Source organism: Dromiciops gliroides, chromosome 6, assembly GCF_019393635.1.
Source record: "Dromiciops gliroides isolate mDroGli1 chromosome 6, mDroGli1.pri, whole genome shotgun sequence".
NCBI lineage: Eukaryota > Metazoa > Chordata > Mammalia > Microbiotheria > Microbiotheriidae > Dromiciops > Dromiciops gliroides.
In genome coordinates, this window is record NC_057866.1 from 101,025,650 (window position 1) to 101,051,643 (window position 25,994).

General features: G+C 44.7%; 1 protein-coding gene across 2 annotated transcripts; it reads right to left on the reverse strand.

The window, feature by feature from the left end:
• IDH3B (isocitrate dehydrogenase (NAD(+)) 3 non-catalytic subunit beta) lies at nucleotides 1-6,102 on the reverse strand. Of its 2 annotated transcripts, none has more exons than XM_043969886.1 (12): nucleotides 5,958-6,102; nucleotides 5,732-5,812; nucleotides 3,009-3,107; nucleotides 2,804-2,924; nucleotides 2,317-2,383; nucleotides 2,113-2,245; nucleotides 1,854-1,987; nucleotides 1,647-1,749; nucleotides 1,341-1,487; nucleotides 1,152-1,246; nucleotides 967-1,027; nucleotides 1-125 (listed from the first exon to the last, which is right to left on the reverse strand). In XM_043969886.1, exons 1-12 carry the CDS (start codon nucleotides 5,991-5,993, stop codon nucleotides 36-38), a joined length of 1,167 nt encoding a protein of 388 aa, XP_043825821.1. In that variant the 5' UTR covers nucleotides 5,994-6,102; the 3' UTR covers nucleotides 1-35. The 2 variants fall into 2 exon arrangements, with proteins under 2 accessions (XP_043825821.1, XP_043825820.1); XM_043969885.1 differs by lacking the exon at nucleotides 1-125 and adding an exon at nucleotides 262-534.
• Between the last annotated feature and the right edge of the window lie 19,892 nt (nucleotides 6,103-25,994).

Genomic DNA, 25,994 nt, shown 5'->3' on the forward strand with positions numbered 1-25,994 from the left:
TACCTTGGCTTAATTTATTTCTTCTCCCGGATTTGTCAGGAGGCTTGTGGGTTAGGCAGGCTACTAATGATGGCCTGGGTGAGATCCCGGCAGGTGGCATAGCCGCCCATGTCCGGGGTGCGAACCTGTGAGGGAAAATGGGGTTATTTAACCCAGGACCCAAGATCCTCATTCTGACTTCCCTCCCCCAGTCCCCATACTCCCTGCAGATCAATGATTAGAGAAGCTGTTAGGGGCCAGGATAGCATAAAGGAGGCTGACTCTGGTCTGTGTTTTTATTGAGACAAAAGCACAAAACAAGCTGTTGGGGAGAGATCTGGTCCCATGGAACGGAAGGGGGCAGAGGCAGGCTCCTCCACGTGGTCCACGGATGGAAAAGCTGGGGGGGAGGAGTGGAGTGGTTCAGGGGCTCTATTCAATAAAGACAAGAAGGAAATGAAGGTTCTAGCCCCCGTGAGGGGGGTGCAGGTGACTGATGACAGACTTGATGAAGTCAGACGTGGTGCTGTAGCCGCCCATGTCCCGAGTCCGAACCTACAGCCAGTGACAAAGCCACCAGGAACAAGAAGGGAAAAGATGGCCAGTGAGTGGGGAGGGTGGGCAAGAGAAGGGAAGATGAAGGGGGATGGGAAGGCAATCAGGAAAGATGAAGTGCCAAGATGGAGGATGAGGAAGAGGAAGTGCCAAGAAAAGATGGAAGATAGGGTAAGGAATGGTCCAAAGAGAAGAGTTGGCATTTATGAGCGTCTTTAAGGTGTACAAAGAAAGTTCATTTCATCTGATCCTCAAAGCCCAGCTCGGGTGGGGCAGAGCAAGAGATGTGAGACATGGGAACAAGGAATAATCTGAGAGCAGCAGCCAGAGGGGAGACAGCAGCAGCACAGGGTGAGGAGGGTGGAGCGCAGTGAGAGCCAAAATGAGGCCAGGAGACTGAGGAGGGGGCAGGGTCAGCCCATCCACACTTACTTTGCCAACTTTGATCACCTTCTTCACGGCTTCAGCAATCATGTTGGAGTGATATTCCAGGCTGTCCAGAAGGAAAGTAAACAGTGAGGGCCAGAAGTGGCCCCAGCAGCCAGCTTCAGTGTCTGGGTCCCCCCCCCCCACATCCCCTATACCCCACAGCCCTGGGGCCTCTCCCACTGACGTACTTGAGGTGCCTCAGCATATTGCTGGCAGAGAGCAGCATAGCAGTGGGGTTGGCAATATTCCTGCCCACAGCCTGGGCAAACGGGTGCCTTGCGCCCTGTGGGTATGGAGGCCAAGTTAGAATACCCTGGTACTCCAGGAGCCCAGAGCGGGGAGTGCTAAGCCAAGGGGGCCCCAGAGGTTTGACTCACCATTTCAAAAACGGCGTATTCGGCACTATAGCTCTCACCAGGAACCACGCCGGCGCCCCCCACCAGACCCGCCGCCAGGTTGTCAATGATGTTTCCATAGAGATTGGGCATTACAAGCACATCAAACTGGTACGGATTCTGTACCAGCTGGGGTGGAGAGGAAGGGAGGAGAAATAAGGGCAGGTGAGATGGTGGGTGGCTGATGTGGCAAAGAGACAAGGGGCACAAGGAAGGGGAAACGAGAGAGATCAGGAAGATAAGATGGAGGGTGAAGTGTGGGGGGTGGAGGAAGCTGGCAGACACTACCTGCATACAACAGTTGTCTATGATCATGGTCTCAAACTTGATTTTGGGGTATAGCTCAGCTACCTCCTCACAGCACTGCAGGAAGAGCCCATCACCCAGCTTCCTGCAGGGGTGGCCAGGGACCAAGGTCAGCAAGTCCCACCAGGCTTACCCATCCACATGACCTTCCCATGACCCCCCCCCCACTTCTGCCCCCATCCCTCTCACATAATGTTGGCCTTGTGTACGGCTGTGACCTTCCCTCGCCCCTTCTTGGTGGCATAGTCAAAGGCGAACTTGGCAATTCGCTGGGACTTGGCACGAGTGACGATCTTCAAACATTCAATCACACCCCTGGCACTCTGGGGGCAGAAGGAGCAGACTTAGGCTAAGGTGGGGGGTAGATGGGGACAAGATGTCTGCTCTGCCCCTCTCCCCCCACAGCAGGACCACAGATTGGCGAGGGGGGGGGGCCCTCTTACTCTACCTCGTGCTCCAAGGAGCTATATTCCCCCTCAGTCTGCTCCCGGATGATCACCAAGTCCAGGTTGTTGTGTCGAGTCTTGTACCCCGGGAGGCTCTTGACATGGACAACGTTGGCAAACAGGTCCAGCTTGCGCCTGGCAGGAGATGGAGGTAACGTCATACAGTGCCACAGTGCCCAATGATCCCAGGTCCTGTTACCTCATACCTGAGCCGCATGTCATAAGAGGCCAAGTCCCCCTTGTACTCTGTGTCCATTGGGGTGTGAATTTTTCCTGTGAGGGTACACGCAGAGCAAGGGTCAGTGAGGGTCCCCAGCAGAAATCTGTTCTCTTGGGGGGAAAGCCCTCTATGTGGCATCCTAGGATCACCCCCTACATCTGCCTGAATTCATGTCTCCACCCATCCCTCCAGATGAGAATTCACATGAGAAAGCTAGTTATCGTCATCCTGCATGAGGCCGGGCTAAGTAAATAGGAAATTCTGACAGTCAGAGGTTCTGGTCCTAAGAGCCTTGGACCCAAATAACTTACGGTCCTCTTAGCACACAGCCTGAAATAACTACTCTAAGCTGTAGGGCTCCCATGGCAAAGGGCAGAGAGCAGGAGTCAAGTGCAGGGATGCTGGTTGGAGCACCAGGCACGAATGTGAAATGCTACTTAGTTGGGGGCAGGAGAGAGGAGACAAGGACATACCAATAATAGCAACCTTGTTTTCCTTCATGGAGCTCAGCACTTGCTCCAATATCTCTTCTGAGGCCATGTTCTGCACCTCACTCAGGTGATGTTCCTGAAACTCCACAGGGACACTGGCTGCCTGCAGGCGCAGAGGTCAGAGCCATCAGTGGGCATCAAGTCCCTCGGAATCTGTCCCTGACCCTTCCTTCTCACCCCTTCTCACCTTGAAAACTTCTTTGACAGCATGCATGAGCTCAGGCCCCACACCATCACCTGGCAGCATGGTGACAGGAAATGCGCCCTCCACCTTCACATCATCCACCTGGGAGGGAGAGGGATGCATATAGTAATGCCTCTTGGGGATGTCTCCCAGAGATTGTGGAGAACTGCTGAGGCTGGGCTCAGTGACTTAGAAGTTATTGGCTCTCACTGTCCCTACTTTATGGATAAGGCCATGGGCTCAGAGAAATGAGTTGCCACAGCCAGTACAAGGGTCAGATCCCAACCCAGTGCTTCCTGACTCCAGGTCCAGCACCGTCACATTCTCCCCGGCCTATGCTGTCACGGGATCCCAGCACACCTGCTTCTGACCGAGGAGCAGCCAGCTGGCGCTGGGCTCCTGGCAGTGCTGGCGACTCAGGCTGAGCCGTGCCCATGGCACTAGCCTGTTGTTCTTCCCTCAAACTTCTTCATGTTGGTGTCTTTCCAAAGTTCTTTCTCTACTCCCCCTTGCCCATCTCAATCTGACCTCAATTACTCCTGCTATGCAGATGGCTCCCAAATCTCTCTCTCAGGTTTTGGTTTCATTTCTGAGGGTGTCTCCACCTAGAGATCCTACGAGAACCTCACACCCAACAGGTTCAAAATCAAGCCAATGTTAGAATGATAAGATCCTAGATTCAAAGCTGGAAAGGACCTTAGAAAACATCCAGTTTGTTCCCTCATTTACCGATGAAGAAACTAAGGCCCAGGGAGATTATGTGATTTGCCCGATGTCACACACACAGTAAGCTTCAGAAGGTCCTCCGACTCTGAGAATAAGTGCTCTCCCTCGTACAACAATCAGCTTCCAATCGATCTAAGTTTAGCACAGGACCTCACATATAGTTTGTGCTCAATAAGTGCTTGTTAACTAATGCTACCTTCTGGCCTTATTATTTCTTTCAGTGTCACCACCATTCATTGTCTCCCAAGCTGATATTACTTCTACTCTTGCCTTTCCTTCATATCTCTCATACCCAGTTGCCAAGTCTTGTCAATTCTACCTTTAAAACAACTCATATCGGGAAGCTAGGTGGTGAAGTGGATAGAGCACAGGCCCTGGAATCAGGAGGACCTGAGTTCAAATCCGGCCTCTAACACTTACTAGCTGTGTGACCCTGGGCAAGTCACTTAACCCCAATTGCCTCACTTAAAAACAAACAAACAAACAAAAAAACCCAACTCATATCCATTCCCTTCTCTATATATTCATCGCTACATTCCTAGGTCTTCATTACCACCCCTGGACTTATTGCCTCTAAACACATCTTCCTGGGCACCCCAACCCCCAATTTATCCTTGACGTTATGCCAGACTATTTCCTTATACATAAACCTGTTTCTACTCTGCTTGAAATCCTTCAATGAATGGCTCCTTATTCCATTATTATTTGTTGAAAAGAAGAAAATGAGGAAGGAAATAAGGGCATATACTTGCATTACCCACTCATAGGGATATTATGAAGAAAGAACCTTAAATTTTGGCCAGTTACTTGAATGATAATATAGCAGGAATGCTAATTAAGTCTGCAAATGATACAAAGCTCTGAGGGATGACACCCCAGATAACAGCATCCAAAAATAGCTTGGCAGGCCAGAATGATGGGTTAAATATAGCAAGATAAAATTGAAGAGTGACAGATGTAAAGCCCTATACTTGAGCAAAAAACCAGAACCACACAAATACAAGATGGAGGACTCTCTAGTTCCTATGAGAAATACCTAGAGGAAGGAAGGAATGAACTACAAATGCAAAGTGAGCGTACAATTTGATATGGCCACCAAAACCGTAAAATCTAATGAGGAAAGTGCTTCTGCAATGCAGATATATATGGCCTAGAAAAGAGAACACTGAGGGGGGAGGAACCGGTTGTTTGTCATGGGGAAAAGGCAGTCAGTAAACATTTATTAAGTGTCCACTCTGTGTCAGGCATGTGTTCCGCCCTGGGGCACAATCTAATGGGATTATGTTGTTTGGCCCTAAACTGCAATACGTGAATGTCTCAGAAAAGCACATTTTGGCTCAGTATAAAGAAAACATCTCAACAGTAAGAGCTAACCTATCCTAAAAGGTAATTCTCTCATTCTTGGAAGTCTTCAAGTAGAGTTTAGATGCTGAAGCTTCTCAAATCTACATCTGGATTAGATGCGGAACAGATAACTGAGCTACGGTAGAGGGTTACTATTCTGGCATAAATTGGATTAAGGGGCTTCTGAACACCCTTCCAATCAAGAAGTTTTTATTTCATTAATAATAATTCCTAACATTAAACCTGCCCTCACATCTGCTTCTGCTTTGAGTAAGGTTCAATCTTCGTAATTGCCTGGCAATCAGGTGTGGAAAGATTTGGGCACAGCAGCTCATAACCTTCCCGTAATTCGTTTGTTAATTACTGTATGGAAGGGTTTGCATGTGCAGAGGTAGAGGCAGTTCGTTGAGACGGTACAAGAATGCCATCTAAGGATCTCTACATAGAGAGGACGCGGTTTGGGGGTGGGGATGACACGGGGGCTCAGGAACCAGAATTTAGGGGCGGGGTAAGAGGGAGAGGTCAGAGAACAGAGGTGGCGGGGGAGGGGGGAAGAAGGCAGGAAACTCGGTTATGACCGGGGATCATCCCCCCTACCCCCACCCGGTGACAGCCCAGGGGCAGGGGGCGGGAAGGGGGCAAGGGTCCCTTCTCACCGCTGTCCGCGGGGTGGCTCGGGTGGCAGCCGTGGTGATCAGGCCCCTCCAGGCTCCAAAGCTCGGGGACGCCACCAAAGCCTGGGAAGGACAGACAGACGGACAGTCCAGTGACCTCGATGACCTAGGACTGGGAGGGGGCGCCCGCGCTACGGGCTTCCCCCACCTCCCGATCCTCCCCCTGTGTTCCTCCTCCACCCGCCGGTCGGCTCCTCCACAGTCTCACCCGGCTCAGCATACGAACTCCGCTCAGGGTCGCCATCTTCACCAATGCCCCCGGGTTAAGGAGATTTGGGGGAGAAAGTCGTCGCGCCTGAAGTGACGTCAAGACCGGAGCCGGCTGGGGCTAGGGCTGCGGAGAGCGAAAGTGCAGTCACGTGGGATTCAAACTAGTAGAAAGGCCGGACTCACCTTCCTCCCCCACCCCCCTCCCCGAGGCACTGTTGAATGTCGAGTCGTAGATTGGCGTTCCTGGTGGAGGGAGTGTCGATACATAGATTGGCGTCCCCCTGGCCTTGGCTCTTCGCTACGGACTCAGCGCAGGCGCGTGTAATTGACAACTGGAAGGGGCTTTGAGGAGCACCTAGCTCCCTCCTGTCTGCCTCAGTTCCCTCCTCTGTAAAAATGAGGAAGTCGTCAGGAGCCAATTTAGAATGCTTGCATCGAAGAATGCTGCACGGATCACAGTGGCAATGAATCAAGATCAACCCTTTGCCCTATGTGGAAAGTGTGTTCCATAAGGAAGACACTCCCTTTCTTTCTTGAGATTTTCCATTAGTGTCAGATCCTGGTTTGGAGTTAGAGAAATGGGGAGGCTGTGGCCCTGGGAGGGGAATCAAGGTATAGGAGACTGGGAGGTGGGAGCAATTAATTTACATAATGATATAAGTTTACAAAGCCTCTTACAGTACGGTTACTTCATTTGATCCTCACAAAAACGACCCCGAGGGTGATGGCCATCTAACAAATGAGGAAACTGGTTGAAGAAGAGTTCCACAGTAAGTCTGAGGCTGGATTCGAACTCTGATCTTCGGACTCCAAGGTCAATGCTTAATGCCCTGGACCAAATGAGAAAGGGTGTGTTAAAGCTCTTTGTAAACCTTAAAGTACTATATCGTAGGGCCTGGAACAAGGAGCCCTTGAACGGCTGGTTAAAAAATTTAGTATTTATTTTGTCACCTATCAGGAAACCGCAACAGTTTCTTACCAGTAGGAAGATAGGATGAAGAAGATGTTTATCATCATGCTATTTTATAACGGTAAAGTTTACAAAATAGTTCCCTCATAGCAATCCCATGAAGTAGTCATTGAAAATTTTACTTTCCTCATATTACACATAGACTACAGGGGCTCAGAAAGGTTTCTATTTTTTCCCAGAGCCTAGGACAGAGTATTGTAATGGGGGGAAATGGGGTACAGGTGTGGTTAGGGGTTGGGGTTCTTAGGAATTCCTCTTTAAAGAATTACACCCTCTTGCACACAAATTACACCCTCTTCCCCTCATTACAGTATGATACACAGATGCTTAGGAAACATTTATTGAACTGAGTTATTTGCTCGTTGTCACATGATTAGTAAGCATCAGAATCAAGACTTGAAACCACATCTTCTGACTCCCAAATCTAGCACTTTCCCCCCTTAATTCATAATGTGGTAGGTTATTGTTGGTAAGTAATTTTCGAGTTGTTTCAGACTCTGTGACCCCATTTGGGTTCCCAGTAGAGATACTGGAGTGGTTTGCTGATATGGGTCTGGGGTAATTCAGAAGTTTTCTCCTAGAGAAGCTAAACTAAAGGATGGACACACCTAGGAAGTAAGGGGAGATAAGCTGCACCTAAAACTGAGATAACTCCTGAAATCAGGACCACCGCCCCTCATTTAAGCCTTTCCCACCCCACCCCCAAAAGGAATTTTCCATAGTCAGGTGGTCACACCTTTATAAAAGTTTTGGCCTCCCTTCCAATTCTCAAAGAAGAAAGTTATCTCTAAGCCATCTCTTCCCCTTGAGACTATGTCTTCTATTTCCCTCTCAGTCCCTTTCTTTAGCACCCAAATAAAGGACCATTTTAATTCTTTTTTTTGTTTGTTTTTTTGTTTTGGGGGCAATGGGGGTTAAGTGACTTGCCCAGGGTCACACAGCTAGTGAGTGTCAAGTGTCTGAGGCCAGATTTGAACTCAGGTACTCCTGAATCCAGGGCCACCTAGCCGCCCCCACCATTTTAATTCTAATTGGACTGTGTAATTCTATACCAAGGATTACCCCAGGACCCCCACCTATTTACCCCTTGACAAGATCCTTGGGGAGGCCAAGACAAGGTCAGTGGCCAAAGTTAAGGGAAGATGAAGGAGTTATGGAACTTTAAGGCAGGATGGGCCATTAACATGGGAGCTGGAGTTGCTGATGTTGATATAAGAGGAAAGCATGATGAGGAAAATCAAAAGGCAGGTATCTAAGTCCCACAGGAAGATAGATGGGTCCTGGAAATCAGTAGAGGATGATGATGGTGGTAGGAAGAGGAAAGATTTGGGAAGAGTAGATTTGAAATAAAAGAACCTGGATTTGACTCCCAGGTTTAACAGTTTTACATTTTAATTTACATTTACAAATCGTGTGACTTTTGTCAATTTCTTTTCTCCAAGCCTCAGTTTCCTTTTCTATAAAAACAAATATTTGGACTAAATGATCTTTTTGTTGTTGTTTTTTGTTTTTTTGCAGGGCAATGGGGGTTAAGTGACTTACCCAGGGTCACACAGCCAGTAAGTGTTAAGTGTCTGAGGCCGGATTTGAACTCAGGAACTCCTGAATCCAGGGCCGGTGCTTCATCCACTGTGCCACCTAGCCGACCCCCTGGACTAGATGATCTTTAAGGCCACTTCCAGCTCTAAATTCTATGAGGTAATGACTTCAGAAAAGGAGGTCATTGAGTAGTGCAATCGGGACAGTGAATTGGACGTTAACTGCAGAGACAGATCTCAAGGAGCAGCAGGAGGAAATTGTGTAGAAGTTTCTGCTTCCTTAACTCATTCTAACCCTAATTCCATTTCTCTAACTCCAAACCAGGATTTGGCTCTAATGGAAAATCTCAAGAAAGAAAGGGAGTGTCTTCCTCATGGAAGACACTTTGTACATAGGACAAAGGGTTGACAGTGTGATCCTTGCAACATTCTTCAGTGCAAGCATTCCAAATTGGCTCCTGACGATTTCCTCAAGCCTATAAAAAGGAAGGCTGTTGTATTTAATGACGTAATAATCTGGAGGGACATGCAATAACTGGATTGCCCATGAGATGACACTCTACCAGAGGCACCTGCTTCCTGATCTCTGTATCTCTGAAATGGGATAACCTTTCTTAGAAGCTGCAGTTTCTTCAATGGCCACCAGATGGCAAGAAGCACACAGACATCTAGCTGCCCCTCCCTCCACGCACCTGCCGCTCCCCCCCCCAAACCCCATGCAGCTGAGCAGTTGGCTTCATTTGTGTGCTAGTTCAGAATTAGAAACGAAATATTACTCAAAACATTAAAATAGAGTTTATAGTGTGTACCCAGCTCTGATTCCCCTCCCTGTCTGGTCAGTCTGGTATGTCCACTTTCAGTTACTAATTCCCCACACTATTTTGGTTACAACATTCAGAGTGAGTGAATAAATCAACAAGCTTTTATTAGGCCCCTACTATGTGCCAGATTCTATGCGGGGCTCTGGAGATGCAAAAATGAAAATGAAGTCGTCTCTGCCCTTAAGGAAATTGCATTCCATAGGGGGAAACAACATGTAGGATCTAGGTTCAAATTCTGCCTCTTAATTGCTTTTCAACCTTGGGCAGATCACTTAATTTCTCTGATCCTTATTTTCCTTCTCTGTAATATTTACAGATAAGCTCTTTGCAAATGGTCCCATCCCTTCCTAGCAAGTAGAGGGAGAAGAAATGGAAGCAGTGTGAGATTTTGTATCTGTGGGCTCAAAGATAGCAACTGCAGCCATGAAATTAAAAGACACTTGTTCCTTGGAAGGAAAGCTATGACAAATCTGGACAATAAACTAAAAAGCAGAGACATCATCTTGATAACAAAGGTCTATGGTCAAAGCTCTTGTTTTTCGAGTAGCAATGCTTGACTGTGAGAGTTGGACTATATGGAAAACTGAGCATAAAATTGATGCTTTTCAATTGTGGTGCTGGAGAAGACTTTTGAGAGTCCCTTGGACAGCAAGGAGGTCGAGTCAGTCAATAATTAAGGAAATTAACTTGGACTCTTCATTGGAAAGTAAAATACTGAAACTAAAGATTAAATACTTTGGTTACATAATGAGAAGACAGGACTCATTGGAAAAGCCCCTGATGTTGGGAAAGATTGAAGGTCAAAGGAAAGGGGACAGTAGAGGATGAAACAGATAGATTGTGTCATGGGAAAAGTGACCATGACCTTGGACAGACTTCAGGAGATAGTGGACGATAGAAGGGCCTGTTGTTATAGTCCAATGGGTCACAAAGAGTTGGACACAACTGAATGACAGAACAACAATAACATTTATCTTTAGTTTTCCCTCCAATTAACAAACATTGGTTTTCTCTCCCTCCCTCTCCATCTCCTTCCACTGGGAGAAAAAAACCCAAAACCTTTGTAACAAATATGCATTATCAAGCAAAACAAATTCCCACATTGGTCACGTAAAAATACATGTCTCATTCTGCAACTTGAATCTATTGCCTCTTTCTAAGGAGGTGAATAGCATTCTTTATTATCAGGCCTTTGCAACCATCTCACCTGTAAAGAGTTAGGGGGCTAGACTAGATGGCTAGGATAACATACTGAAGTATGTTATCCTATGTAAACATAGAAATATATAGAAAACTTTTTTTGGGGGGGTGGGGCAATGAGGGTTAAGTGACTTGCCCAAGGTCACACAGCTAGTAAGTCATAGAAAACATTTACCAATAAATATGAGGTAATTTTGATGGGGAGACAGCTAAGTTAGCAGTTGGAGGATCAGAAAGGGCCTCATGGAGGAGGAGATGTTTGACTTGAGCTTTGAAGGCAACTAGATATTCTAGGTGAGAGTGGTAACATGGGGGACAGCTGGTGTAAAGGTGCAGTGTCTGGATATGCAATGTTGTGAATGGAGAACAGCAAGGTCAGTTTGGCTAGACCACAGGTTGTGTGAAGGAGAGTAATGGGTAACAAATCTGGAAAAGTAGGTTGGAAGGGGCAGCTAGGTGGCACAGTGGATAAAGCACCAGCCCTGGATTTAGGAGGACCTGAGTTTAAATCTGGCCTCAGACACTTGAGATTTACTAGCTGTATGACCCTGGGCAAGTCACTTAACCCTTATTGCCCCGCAAAAAAGTAAAAAAAAGAAAAAAGAAAAGAAAAGTAGGTTGGAGCTGGGTTTCAAGAGGATTTAAATTACAAAAATGGGTGTTTATAATTGACCCCAGAGGTAATAGGAAGCCACTGGAGTTTATTGAGCAGGCACTGACATGGTCAGACCTTTGTTTCAAGAATAGCACTTTGGTAGATATGTGGAATATAGACGGAAGAGAGGAGAGAACTGAGGCAGGACCAATGAGGAGGCTATTACAATAGTACTGGGGCAGCTAGGGGGTGCAGTGGATAGAGTGCCTGGCCTGGAGTCAGGAAGACTCATCTTCCTGAGGTCAAATCTGGCCTCAGATACTTACTAGCTGTGTGAGTCACTTATCCCTATTTATCTCAGTTTCCTTATCTGTCAAATGAGCTGGTGGGCATGGGGGACAGTCAGAGAGAACACCCAGAACTGAGAGATGGAGTATATTGTTCCAGGAACAGCCTGGAGGCTTGTATCACTGAATCAAAGACTATGTTGTGGGGCATAAGGTGTGAGAAGAGTGGTCTAGGTTATGAAGAATTTTGAAGGCCAAAGGGATTGTTTTGTATTTGTTCCTGGCAGCAATAGGGAGCCACTGGAGTTTATTGAGTAGGGGGATGACACGATCACTCCTTTGTTTTAGGAAAATCATTTTAGTGGCTGAATGGAGGATGGATTGGAGTGGGGAGAGGCCTGAGGCAAGCCACCCCCCAGCAGCTATTGCAATAATCCAGGTGTGAGGTGATGAGGGCCTGCACCAGGGTGGTGGCAGTATCCGAGGAGAGGAGGGAGTGTATGTGAGAGGTGTTATTCATGTATGAACAATCTTAGGAGGCGTGGCTCAAGAATCACTGAGTATCGGGGCAGCTAGGTGGCACAGTGGATAAAGCACCGACCCTGGATTCAGGAGTACCTGAGTTCAAATCCGGCCTCAGACACTTGACATGTACTAGCTGTGTGACTCTAGGCAAGTCACTTAACCCCCATTGCCCCACAAAAAAAAATAGTATTTTGGGGCAGCTAGGTGGCGCAGCGGATAAAGCATTGGCCTTGGATTCAGGAGGACCTGAGTTCAAATCCAGCCTCAGACACCAGACACTTACTAGCTGTGTGACCCTGGGCAAGTCACTTAACCCTCATTGCCCTGCAAAAAAAAAAAAAAAAAAAAAGAATCACTGAGTATCCCTTTAAGACTTCTACTGCCCCAATCTTTGAGGCATGTGCGAGGGACTATTGTGGGTTAGTGATGTCTTATCTGGCCACTAGGTGGCAGTAAAAGCATGAGCTAGATCGACTACCTCCCTTGATACCTGAAACTTTTTACTATCACTGTCCCAGGCCCTCATAAACCTTTCATCGTTAAGCCCTCATCCCACTGAGATTCTATCCATGTATACTTCCTCTGATGTTTTTTTTTTTTGCTATTGATTTGGATAAATGGGTTTCTTTGCTAAAGGAGAGAGAGAGATTCTACTTTCGTCATGATCCTTGAAAGATTACTTCCATATAGATTAGAGTACATTTGCTCCAGCAGAACTGAAATTAATAAGGTGCTGGGGTAGGGGTTCCAGAGTAATGGGTAGAGTATGAAATCACCTCTCTCTCTTCCCTAACCCTAGTCTCCTCCACCAGATTTTCCTTAAACTAGAGACCATATTTGTAGGAGATCCCCTAACCGCCCTCCGACCCACCCCAGTTGTGGTTTTTTGTTTTGTTTTTGCGGGACAATGAGGGTTAAGTGATTTGCCCAGGGTCACACAGCTAGTAAGTGTCAAGTGTCTGAGGCTGGATTTGAACTCAGGTCCTCCTGAATCCAGGACTGGTGCTTTATCCACTGCACCACCTAGCTGCCCCTGAGGAACTTAATTTTAATGTAGCATGGAAGGACTGGCCAATGGAAGTTCATTGTTGGAGCCTGTGCAGATATTCCTGGCTTAGTTCCAGTCCAAGCAATCCAATGAAAACTTTGGGTAAGCCTAAGCAGTAGCCATTCATGACTCAGGGATTGGTACTGTCTGTTTCTTCAGCTGGCTGATGATGCCCAGGAATTCTGAGCTAAGGTGGCATCTCTAGAATCTTTTCATATTCCTAAGGAATGTCACTGGTGAGAGGGTTCCCAGTCAGATTAAAAGACCAGCAAATTCCCCTGAGTTTGTCATCTCTCTTCTTTCCTGTACAACTTTCTTTTCAAATGTTGCCCTCAAAGTGTGACCTTAGATCAAGATGAGGCAATTGCTTTTATATTAAATGCCACAGACAATTCCCTATTACCTTCTCGATCTTCATTGGCACCAATAGATAAGGGGAAAATGCAGAGGAAAAGAAAAAAAAAAAACCTAAGACAAGTGAGGAGATGGTAAGAGAACACTAGCTGTCCCTGATGAATTCAAATCATCAGGCCAAGATGAATGAATGAATAAACATGTACTTAGTAAGCATTTGTTGTATTCAAAGAACCATGCTAAATACTAGGGCTACAAGATATATAGAAGGCTTCAACTGTGAGTCAGATAAAAAGGTCCCATGATCCTTAGGGTGTAGTGGCAAAGCAGATGACATTTCTACTGATGAATTCGTAACCATTTCTGCTGCTGAACCACTTGACAGTGCCAAGGACTTTAGTGGCAAGAGCTTTCTTTACTAGATATTTAGTAGCTGTGATGGCAACATCCGCAGGAGCAGTTGCCAAGTCACTTGTGGGGAGGGGTTGCTTCCCTGGATGATGGCTTTGAGGGCTCCCAGTGGTCTGGGATGTGTTGCCATTCCTAAGCTCTTGGACTTACTTGTCAATTGGGGCACTAGGTGTTGGTGGTGTCCAGGAAGATGAGCCCTTCCACCAGGCATAGCTGTGGGACCCTCTGCTAGCAGGACCAATGGGCTGAAAGGAACTGTTACTTCCAAGGTTCTTGAGCTTAGAGTCCTCAGACGTTTCCATCAGGGTTTGAAGTGGGGTAGTGTTCAAGGTAGTGGTGGTTTGACTTGCCTGGTATATACCACCACCTATCTTTCCCTCAGGCTGCCTTGCTACTTTGGCTAGGCTGGCTTGCTGGCTCTATTGGTAGCAGTTGAACCATGTGCCAGAGTACTAAAAGAATTGGCCATGTGATGACTGATCAATGTTAATGGTCTTTAAAAGATTGTGAAAAGTAGAAGTCTTCTAGGACTTCAGAAGAGAAAATGTCCCAACTTTCAAAAAAAAAAAAGCAAGAGATTCTGCAAACTATAGGTCAGAGAGCTTTTTACTTGGGTTCTCAGCCAAACTCTAGAGTGGGAGGAAGGAAATAAGAGCTCCTTACAAGGCTCTGAAAAGGATTCTGTTATCCACATAATCCATTAAAGAGATGATGTGTGGCCATCTGGAAAAGGAAATGGTGATCTTAAAGAACCAACCTGGCTTAAACATGACCAGGTCGTGCCAGGTTAACTCACTGCACTTCCACTTTTTGGACAGAACCACTAGAGTGGTAGATCAGAGGAGTTTTGCAGATAGATAGTTTACCTAGATTCCAGGAAAGAATTTAACAAGGTCTCTCATGCTATTTTCATAGGCAAGATAGAGGGAGATGGGCTAAAAAATAGCACAGTTGGGTGGGGACAAAATGGGTTGAATAACTGTGCTTAAGAAATTCTTTATGGGGGCAGCTAGGTGGCGCAGTGGATAGAGCACCGGCCCTGGAGTCAGAAGGACCTGAGTTCAAATTCGGCCTCAGACACTTGACAGTCACTAGCTGTGTGACCCTGGGCAAGTTACTTAACCCCAATTGCCTCACTAAAAAACAAAAACAAAAACAAAAAGGAAATTCTTTATCGGGAAGCTAGGTAGTGCAGTGGATAGAGCACTGGCCCTGGAGTGAGGAGGACCTGAGTTCAAATCCAGCCTCAAACATTTACTAGCTGTGTGACCCTGAGCAAGTCACTTAATCCTTATTGCCCCTCCCTCTCCTAATCCCCCCACCCCCACCCCAAGAAAAGAAATCCCTTTATAATGGTTCAGTGTCAGTGTAGAAGGTCACTAATGTGGTACCACAGGGATCTTTCCTACCTTTGTGCTGTTTAACATTATATTAAAGACTTGGAAATTTTAGGTATAAATGGCACATGTGCATGCTCTTTGACTGATAAAGTCCTTTATTAGGAACTCTCCTTTTTGGCCACATGTAGGAGGCTATTGGAGTTCATGACTTTAACCCTGGCAGACATTAAGAGTTCTGTGGTGGGGAGAGATTGGAATGGAGAAATCCCCTGCTCCTATACGCTGGAAGGAAAGTAAATGGTAGAAAGAAGTGATGAGTTCAGTAGTAGACCAGCAGAGGGGATGGATCCCTTTTACATTAAAATCCATTTTCCCAAAGGCTTGAACCAACCAAATCATCTTGTGGGCAGTGTTAGTTACTGACATCTATCTCCTCAGAAGTGCCTATGTGGTATGGCTCTAAACCAACACATTAATCTTGGGATAGTACTCCTCATGGAAGTGTAATCAGGAGTCATCATGTTTTCCTCTTAACTAAGGCCTATCAGTGGGAAAGTCCACTTTCTTCTATAGGGAGAGAAGTATAGATAAAAGTTCCAGATAAAATCTCATCATCTGCCAAGCTCATCAAGCACATTGATGAAGGAGCTCCCCTAATCAATCTTAGAAGAAGAAGAAGAAGAAGAAGAAGAAGAAGAAGAAGAAGAAGAAGAAGAAGAAGAAGAAGAAGAAGAAGAAGAAGAAGAAGATCTAAGTACATTATTTCTACTTCTGGTGGAGAAGTTTTGGGAGGATATTGACAAGAGGTATGAAAGATGAGGAAGTGTGGAGGGGGAGCTGTTTTTTTCATTGGAGGGAGGTAACAGATCTAAGGAAGGAGTGACAATTCATAAACAATTACTAAGCACCTACTATGTGCCAGGCATTGTGCTAAATACTGGGTGTACAAAAGAAGGCAAAAAGAGTTCCTGCCCTCAAGAAGCTCACAATGTAAAGTCTTAAATTTGGGTTAATGAGTTAATTTTGTCAGTACAAGATGGGAGAAGTAGGGCTAGAGAATGGGATCTTTTGCACACTACCAGCTCCAAATGACTCAACCATGTGATATGGCAACTTGAAAAGCAAATGTCACCTCAGACTGCATGAAGAACGGTATAGTGTCCATCCAACAGGAGGAAAATTATTGTCTTACTACTGTACTTGGTCCTGGTCAGATCATGTCTGGGCTACTTGACTTTGTTTAAACTACATTTTAGAGAGGACACTGATAAGCTAGGAAACAGCCAGATGTAGGGGCCCAGGACAGTGAGGATCCTTGAAATCGTGGCATAGAGAAAGCTTTGGAGAGATAATATAATGGGGCATAAAGTGTGCTGGGTTTAGAGACAGAGGACCCTGGGTTCAAATCCCTGCTCTGTCATTTTCTACTATATAGCCTTAAGCAAGTCACTTTACTTCCCAGGGGCTCAGTTTCCTTATGTGTACAACGAGGGGGTTGGATTATTTGAAATCCGAGGTCCCTTCAAGTTCTATATCTATGATTCTGTGAGCTAGGAATTTTGGCTGGGAGAAGAGTGGGGACCTTATAGCCGTCTTCAAGCATTTGAAAAAGGCTGTCTCCCTGGGTTGACAGTGATAGCTTCAGAGGGCCAAGCTAGCAGCAATGGGCAGAAGCTATTGAGTCCAGTGTACATTCTCTGTAAGAAGCAACTTCCTAAGGAGAGCTGTAACAGGGTGAAACGAGATGCTTGAGGAGGTAGCAAGCTTTCCAGTAGAGATCTCCAATAAATGCTTGGATCCCCACTTGTGCGTTTACTGGACAAGGGCTGCCTGCTCAGGCAGGGGCTGCCTGCTCAGGCAGGGGCTGGGCTGGATGGCCTCTGAGGCTCTCTGATTTAAGGAGGAGATTGTCAGTGAGGAGAGCAGGATCTGAGGGAGAAGTAAGAGCCCAAGCTGCCCTGGTAGCCTTAAGTCTATCATTTGAAATCCAGCCTGGCAAGTACAGAGAGGTTCAGCACGGTGCTGGTTGGGGGTGATACTCTTCTTTGACCATCAGAAGTCATTAACCTTTTTTTTTTTTTTTGGCAAGGCCATGAGGGTTAAGTGACTTGCCCAGGGTCACACAGCTAGTAAGTGTCAAGTGTCTGAGGTCGGATTTGAACTCAGGTCCTTCTGAATCCAGGACCCGTGCTTTATCCACTGCGCCACCTAGCTGCCCCCAGAAGTCATTAACCTTTGAGGAGCAAGTTGGATGCTATTCACTTCTATAAACATTCATTAAGCACACCAGTTACTATGCACAAGGCTGTGGAGATAGATACAAAGACTAATAATAATAATAATAAGAAGAAGAAGAAGAAGAAGAAGACTGACTCTGGATTTGGATGACCTGCCTTCCAGGTCCTCACTACCTGGGTGGTTTTGTGCAAGTCATTTCCCTTCCCTGGGCCTCAGTTTCTTCATCTGTAAAACGAGAGGATTGGACCGGATGATTTCTGCAGGCATAGATCTATGTTCCTATGACCTTGCTCTTGATGTGTCTGTGTCTGGAGTGATAAAGAAAAGAGAAAGCATGTGTACAGACAAATAAACATATGGTGATTTGAGGAGGAAGACAGCACCCACCGTCGAGAGGATCAGAAAGGCTTCTAGGAGGGGGTGCCATCTGCACTAGGTCTGGAAGGAGCAGGAGGATGGGGAGAATCAGAGGCGGGGCTGGAGATGATTGACAGAGTGCTGAGCCCATAGGATGGCCAGTAAAAAGCCATGATAATAGCTAATGTTTATATAGCGCTTTGAGGCTTGTAAAGTACCATCTATGTTATTCATGAGATACTCAGAGGATCATAGCTTTGAAGCTGGAAGGGACCTTCGAGGCCAGTGAATCCAACCCTCTCATCTTACATTTGAGTCAACAGGAGGAGAGAGTAGTTAAGTGACATTCTCAGAGTCACACAGGTAGTAAGTGTTGGAGACAGGATTGGAATCCAGGTCATCTGACTCCAGGACCCTGCTCTTTAAGCCACCCTGCCTCTGGCAAATGGAATCATGGATGCAAAACACTTTGTAAAGCTTAAAGCTCTAAAGGCTAGTTCTTCTTATCATCTCATTCGATCCCTGTGATAGCCCTGCTGGGTGTGTGCTATTATCATCCCCCATTTTACAGATGAGGAAAATGAGGCTAAGAGAGTTTAAGTGACTTGCCAAAGATCACATACCTCAAAGGTGTCTGAGATTGAATTAAAAACTGGATGGTGCTGGCTCCAAGTCTGGTCTTCTCTTTTCTGTGTAACAAGGCTTCTCTCTCTCTCTCTCTCTCTTTTTTTTTTTTTTTGGTGAGGCAATTGGGGTTAAGTGACTTGCCCAGAGTCACACAGTTAGTAAGTGTTAAGTGTTTGAGGCTGGATTTGAACTCAGGTACTCCTGACTCCAGGGCTGGTGCTCTATCCACGCGCCACCTAGCTGCCTCTTGATAGTCCATTTTTGGCTAGAATAGAAGTGTGTGACACTGATTGGACCATACTATTTCTTTTGTTTTTGGTGCTGTTGTTTTTCTTTTTTGAGATTTTTCCTTTCTTCTCATATAACATGACTAATACAGAAATATGTTTAATGCTATTTTATATATAAAACCTATATCAGATTACCTGCTGTCTAGGGGAGGGGGGGAGGGAGGGGAGGGAAGGAGAAAAATTTGAAATTGGAAATCTTATCTAAACAAATGTTGAAAACTTAAATAAATAAATAAGAAAGAAGTGTGTGGGAAGAGGATTGACAAGGAATAAGTCTGGAAGGGGAGAGCCAGTAGAGCTGAGGTGGATAGATTAGAAACCCAGGAATCCCAGAGTTAGGGCTAACTGGGGAGTCATCATCCCTTCCCATCTGGCATCCTCTCACATTCACACTATTTCCATATCCTTATTAATCCTCTCCATAGTTCCCTTACATCTGCTTTCCCCACCTACTGTCTGTCTCCCATGCCTATTATCTTCCCTATAAAAACTTCATCCAGGGGCAGCTAGGTGGCGCAGTGGATAGAGCACCAGCCCTGGAGTCAGGAGTACCTGAGTTCAAATCTGGCCTCAGACACTTAACACTTACTAGCTGTGTGACCCTGGGCAAGTCACTTAACCCCAATTGCCTCACTAAAAAAAACAAAAAAACAAAAAAACTTCATCCAGTTCCTTCAAAAAACACACTCACAGGGGCAGCTAGGTGGCGCAGTAGATAAAACACTGGCCCTGGATTCAGGAGGACCTGAGTTCAAATTATGCCTCAGACACTTGACACTTACTAGCTGTGTGACCCTGGGCAAGTCACTTAACCCCCATTGCCCCGCCAAGAAAACAAAGCAAAACAAAAAAAACAAAAAAACCCACACTCACAAAAGGATCTAGACCTTGGACAGAGCAATTTATTACCATATCCCAAGTCCTAGAAATAGGTTTCTTTGCTCTTGCCTTATTAAGTTCCCAGGTGCCTGGGCTTAATTCCTAAACCAGAACAGGTTAAAATATAGGGATGTCCTACCCTCAGAGGAGCCTGGGAACAAAACATGGAATGCCATCACTGAGCCACCAAGGGCCACTGAGGAGAAGAGTCATGTTACATAGAGTTCCCCTCCAGCTATGTAATATATAACTGTAATTAAGAAAAAAACATCCCTAACTTTCTTTAAGAATCCATTATGAATCTATTATTGGTGAATTTCAGTAAATTTCCTGAAGATCAGATTAATAGCCCACCCCAAAGAGATGCTACATACTGTCACTATACAAAATAGTTAAGAGAAAATGGAATCTTAGATTCCTGGCATTGCATACTGGTCCCTTTTAGTTCTTCTGCTTAGAGTCTGATAGTCCAACACATATTTAACTTCCCCTTCCCTTTTTCATCTGTACAACCCCTATAGATGATACACATTTGGCATACTGGACCATTAATGGGGTCATAATGATGCCATTCACCAATGGTTCTTTTCGGTGTTTCAGGGCTATTCTATTCTATCACAGATAAAAGAATCTTCCTCCTTTGTTTTCTTTTTTTTTTTTTTGCGGGGCAATGGGGGTTAAGTGACTTGCCCAGGGTCACACAGCTAGTAAGTGTCAAGTGTCTGAGGCTGGATTTGAACTCAGGTACTCCTGAATCCAGGGCTGGCGCTTTATCCACTGTGCCACCTAGCTGCCCTCCCTCCATTGTTTTCAAAACAGTTGGGAGCCAGTAAGTTATGTCCTTTAAGGGGCTCCTTCAGTATAATCGCACATCCTACTCATGGAACGAGAACACATTTGTTCTCTTTTTGAACTTTGATTTCTATTGGTCCTTCCATTTTTCTGGCATTGGAGAGTCACTGAAGCTAAACTTTTCAAGACCCACTTCTGAGTTTGAAGTGCTAATACTCTCAGGATGTTAAGTGCTGCTACTTATATACCATTTTCTCTTGAGAGTCTCTGCACAAGTCGAAATGGATGATCCAAGCATGCAGATATCAGAGTCTCAGATTTTTTGCTTATGACATCCATCCACTGTTTTAAATAAAGTGGACTTAGAAACCATTTATGCTGACACTCCATGAAATCGATCAGAATATCCGGGAGCCATGGGGTCTTCTTTCTTGTTGACACCAAGAAGTTCTAAAGAAACTTCAAAGTTACTTTGATATACCCAACTATGGGTAGATTTTGTCATTTAGTCCTCCTAGTTTTAGTCCCTCTCTGTGCCACATAAGGTCTCTTTTAGCCAAACAACTAACTCCTTCCAGAAGATGGTTAAACTGTCTGCCCAAGATTTTATTCTTTCTTAAAGAAATAACAATATCTGTAGTTTCTGTGGGAGGGGTTATTGAAGGTGTTGTTACTCTTATCTATTTATAGTAAATCTACTAGTTCTGTGACCTTGAGCAAGTCACTTAACCCTCATTGCCCCACAAGACAAAAATAAATAAATATTTATAGTAAATCAACTTTATCTAGTTCAGTATTGGAATGATTTAGCCAAGAGGAAACAACCACTGCTGAGAGTAGAGGGGCTGGAGTGTTCCTCCTCTCTCTCCCCATACCCAGACTAGAAGTCCCGCACTTGAATTCATTGTTGAGGAAACCAGAGATAAGTAGAGGAAGCAGGTTCCTATTTTCATGCTTACTGGATAAATAAATGCCCACCCCATTGTCTTGAGAAAAGTTGCTAATTACAGCAACAGTTATGGTCCCAAAGTGCAAGGAGTTGCCTAAAAGGTCAGTAAAAAATAAAAGAGAGATGGCCAATACACAATATGAATTGAGTATGGAGCTGGTCATTTATTCTTACATGGAAAGCGATGTAAGACCAAGAAGAATAATACAGTGCACATACACAGAATGATTTAAACAGGATTCAGTAATTTAATTTATTATTTTAATTAATTTAACTATGGTTACAGTCTGTTGGGAGGATGGTATTTAAGCCTTATCAAGACATAGTGTAATGTGAAAGGCTGTTAATTAACCATTTCACATTTCACCTTGCTTGGCAATGTCTCATCAGCTCCCAATATTGGCCTGTCACTGAAATGGCAAAACTGGCCAGTCCTTTTTCTGGTGGACTCTCTCCAAAACATATGCTTCCACTGCCCTGCTGGTGGATGTCATTGGCACTTCCATGCTGAGAGATGATACCAATGCCGCAATGACAAACTTCTAAACCTTTTGACACTCACAAAGTCACCTTCTCAAGGAAAGGAAACACAAAAGAAAGGCAAAAGCAGGCAGTCCCAGTGAAAGCTCCTCTGGTTAAGTGCCCCTTCTCATCCCCATCCTCCCACAGCACTCAATGCCATATGAGTAAGGTCATCAGAAAGGCAGGACACTCTTTGTCTGCCCCTCTATGGAATCACATCTTGTTACTAGTATGGCTGTTGAGAGAGTGCCAGATGGAAATTGTCTCTTGTTTTAATGGGACCCTGAGACCTCAGATCTGGTTCAGGTACCAGTTAGGGACTTTCATAGATAAGTCATACATGACTTGGGTGGGGGAAAGGGGAAGACATTTATTAGGTGCCTACTATGTGCTAGGCAAGGTGTTAAATGCTTTGTAAATATGATTTCATTTGATCTTCACAACAACCCCATGAAGTAGGTTCTGTTTTTATATTTAGATGAGTAAATGGAGGTCCATCTCAGTGCATCTCTATACTTACACTTTAATTTAATGTGTATTAAAATAGCAATAATCCATGTGCTAACATGGGAGAGAAACTGAGAACGAAATATTCTAAGAGGTGAAAGCAGAACTAAGATAACTAGAGCAATTACTTCATTTTAAATATTTTATCGATCATCTCTAGATGCAAACTTGTGGTTCAGTAGCATCAACAAGGGGGAAACTTTTCTTGCAAAAGTGGCAAGAAGCAGCTAGGGGGAGCACTATGTCTAGAGTCAGGAAGACCTGAGTTCAAATTTAGCTTCAGATAATTACTAGCTGTGTGACATTGGAGAAGTCACTTAACCTCTGATCGTCCCAGTTTCCTCAACTATGAAACAGGGATGATAACAGCATCTATCTCAAAGGGTTGTTGGAAGGATCAAATGAGAGAATATTTGTAAAATGCTTAGCTCAGTCCTTGGCACATAGTTGTTGTTCAGTTATTTCAGACTCTTGGTCACCCCATTTGGAGTTTTCTTGGCAAAGATACTGGAGTGATTGGCCATTTCCTTCTCCAGCTTATTTTACATATAAGGAAACTGAGGCAAACCCGGTTAAGTGACTTGCCCAGAGTCACACAGGGAGTAGGTATTTGAGGCCAGATTTGAACTCAGGTCTCCCTGACTATAGGTCTGACACTCTGTCCACTGCATCACCTAGTTGCCCTTTGTCAGTAATTATAGTAATAATTATATAAGTGATGATGGTGGTGGTGGTAGTGGTGATGATAATATCTACAACCATAGTGAAAGGCAAAAGCCCCATGCCACTATTAAGGGGACTAGCCTAGGTGTTTAGAGGGGATATTGCAGCTTGCTGAAAGGAAACTATGCTTGCCTTAGCTTGTGAAGAACAAACAGTACAAGTAGAATCCCATATGGTGACTAACTGAGATTACACTCCAAACTACTTGATTTAGTTTTAACCTATATGACAGCTGTTTCCCAGTATGCTTAAAGGAGTCAGCAATAACCCAGACAAAAGTAAACCCATGTCCCACAGGTTTTGTAGCAGGATTAGATCCTGGTGAAACTAAAGTAGGTGAGATTGACCTTTGGAAACTCTCAGAGTCCTCATTAATCAATCAGTCAACAGCACCTTCTGTATGCCCTGGCCTATGCTGATGTATCAGGTGTACCCCCCTTTCTCTAGGCCCTCTCTTTCTTTGGGCTGGAGAGCTCACCCAACTTGCACCCACACTAGCAGATGCTACAACTAACTCTCTCAGGTTCTAGGAGGCTAACTTTGGTTACTCTATGCTATAGCTCCCAAGCCCCTATTGGTGTGCTCATTCAACAAATCAGTTGCCTGCCTGTTATCTCTCTCTCTTTTTTTGGGGGGGCAGGGAAATGAGGGTTAAGTGACTTGTCCAGGGTCACACAGCTAGTAAGTGTCAAGTGTCTGAGGCCGGATTTGAACTCAGGTTCTTCTGAATCCAAGGCTGGTGCTTTATCCACTGTGCCACCCAGCTGCCTAGACTCTGTTATCTCTCTTTTTTTTTTTAAAGTGAGGCAATGGGGGTTAAGTGACTTGCCCAGGGTCACACAGCTAGTAAGTGTCAAGTGTCTGAGGCTGGATTTGAACTCAGGTTCTTCTGAATCCAGGGCCAATGCTCTATCCACTGCGCCACCTAGCTGCCCCAACTCTGTTATCTTTTAATCAAAACATTGACTAAACAGAAGGCAAAAAAAGAATAATTATATCATTCTATAAACCTGAAGTGCATTGTCCCCTCCCCCCAAACACATTACAGTGTCTTTCATAGGGAGTGGGGACAAGCAAGTTACTATGCTAGTAAGGCATACGTGTAGGGAACACATGTGCTTAGGGCAAATTAGAGTTCCAGAACTGCAGGACTCAAGGTCCTTCCTTTTCCTCAGGAGTAGTTTGGACAAATTTTCATCAATGGTCATGGTGTCAGTGTTGGGCAGCTTTATTGATAATTTGGGCTTCTTCATGGTTGGACTATTTCTCTTCATTGCCAAGGTAGTGCTATACTTTTTAAAAAAGAGAAGAGACCCTTAGCCTGAGATTTGCAGGACTTTTCCAGTTCTGCTTCCTTGGTAGGGTTCTGAGGGGGTTTGGGTTTGCGCTGCTTCCTCCCAGGCATCAGGGGGGCAATGAAGAAGGGAAGAGGGGGGGAAGGAGATAAGTATTTTCTTCTACCAGACTCAGATCTTTTCTCAGCCCACCTTTCCTGGTTCAAAGCAGAGTCCCTTCAGCCAGAGACTTCACTTTTAACTCAAGTGTATTAACCAAATCATCATTTATTCTGGTTAAGCCATAGCTAGGCAATGCACATTTGTCTAATAATCACAAAACAATTCTGAGGTTTTGAGTTTCCCAGCTATTAACTCCAAAGTTTTTAAGTCAGTCATATGCAAATTAGCTTCTGAAAAATATATCCTCTTTACCCTATTACCCAAGTGCCTTTTCTCTGCAGGATGCTTTCTTAGTATTTTTTTTAAAAATATGCAAGTTTCATATATGTCTTGGATTGTTTACCCCTTTTAATAAGAAACAATTGTCAAAATCTCTAAGCGTATTCCCTTACACTAAGAATTATAGAGACTACAGATAAAAGTTAGTTCTTGCCCTCAATGAGTTTACAATATAGTTGGAAAAACAAGACCAATGCACAGCTAGAACAATCTTCCTCAAACACAGTTTTTGAGCTGTCACAGCTGTTCAAAAACCTTCCCGGGCTCCCCTACGAGAGAAAGTTCAACCTCATTAGCCTGGCATTCAGGAACCTTCATAGTCTCTTCCCAAACTACCTTTCCAGCTCCATTTCCTACACAAAGTCTTCACTTCAACAAAACTGGTTTATTTATTGCCCATAAAACATATGTTGCATTTTCCCGCCTGTCTATTTTACTTATGTACTTCCCACTGTATGAAATTCCCTTTCCTCTCTTGTCCATCTATCTAAATCCTTCCAGTCATTTAAAATTCAACTGATGGATTACTTGCTGTCTTGGGGAGGGAGAAAAATTTGGAACTTTAAATCTTATAAAAATAAAAATGAAAACTATCTTTACATGTAATTGGAAAAAATAATTGGAAAAAAATAAAATTCAACTGATGGAACAGCTTTTCATGGCACAGTTTTCCATGATCACCCCAGTTGGAATTGATCTCTTCTGACCCCCAAGCTCCACTTGTACTTACTGTATTCACTCCTTATATGGTAGCTAGGATCACAGGAATGGGAAAGATAAAATAGAGATAAAATAGTCCAACACCTTCATTATTGTTTTGGTATCTTGTGTTATCAGTTATCTTTACACTTGTAACACTTGCCATAGCAGCTTCTAAGAGCAGCTAGTACTGTTTTTGTCCCTTGGACTTTAGTTTCTTTAGGGGCTAAAGGACAGGGAAGGGTGAATAGCTCCAGGGCTGGGTAAGGACTGTCATAAAGGACAATGATTAGAGATCACACGGTCTCGAGCAGTGGGAGTTTTAAAAGACCCTGTACAGTGTTTTGTCTCCTGAGACACTTGAGTTGAAGCATGAAGGAACCTAAGTGGAAATGAGGAAGGAATGCATTCTAAGCATGGAGGAAAAGCCAATGCAAAAGTATGGAGATGGTAAGTGGATGATTTGAGTTCATGAAACAGCAACTAGGCTAGTGTAGTTGGAAAATAGAGCATAATAATTCTGGGAAAGTAGGCTGGAGTTAGATGGTGAAGAGCTCGAAATACCAAGCCAAGGAGTTTCTATTTTATCCTAGAGGCAATAGAGAGACTTCGGAAGAGCAGAGTAAT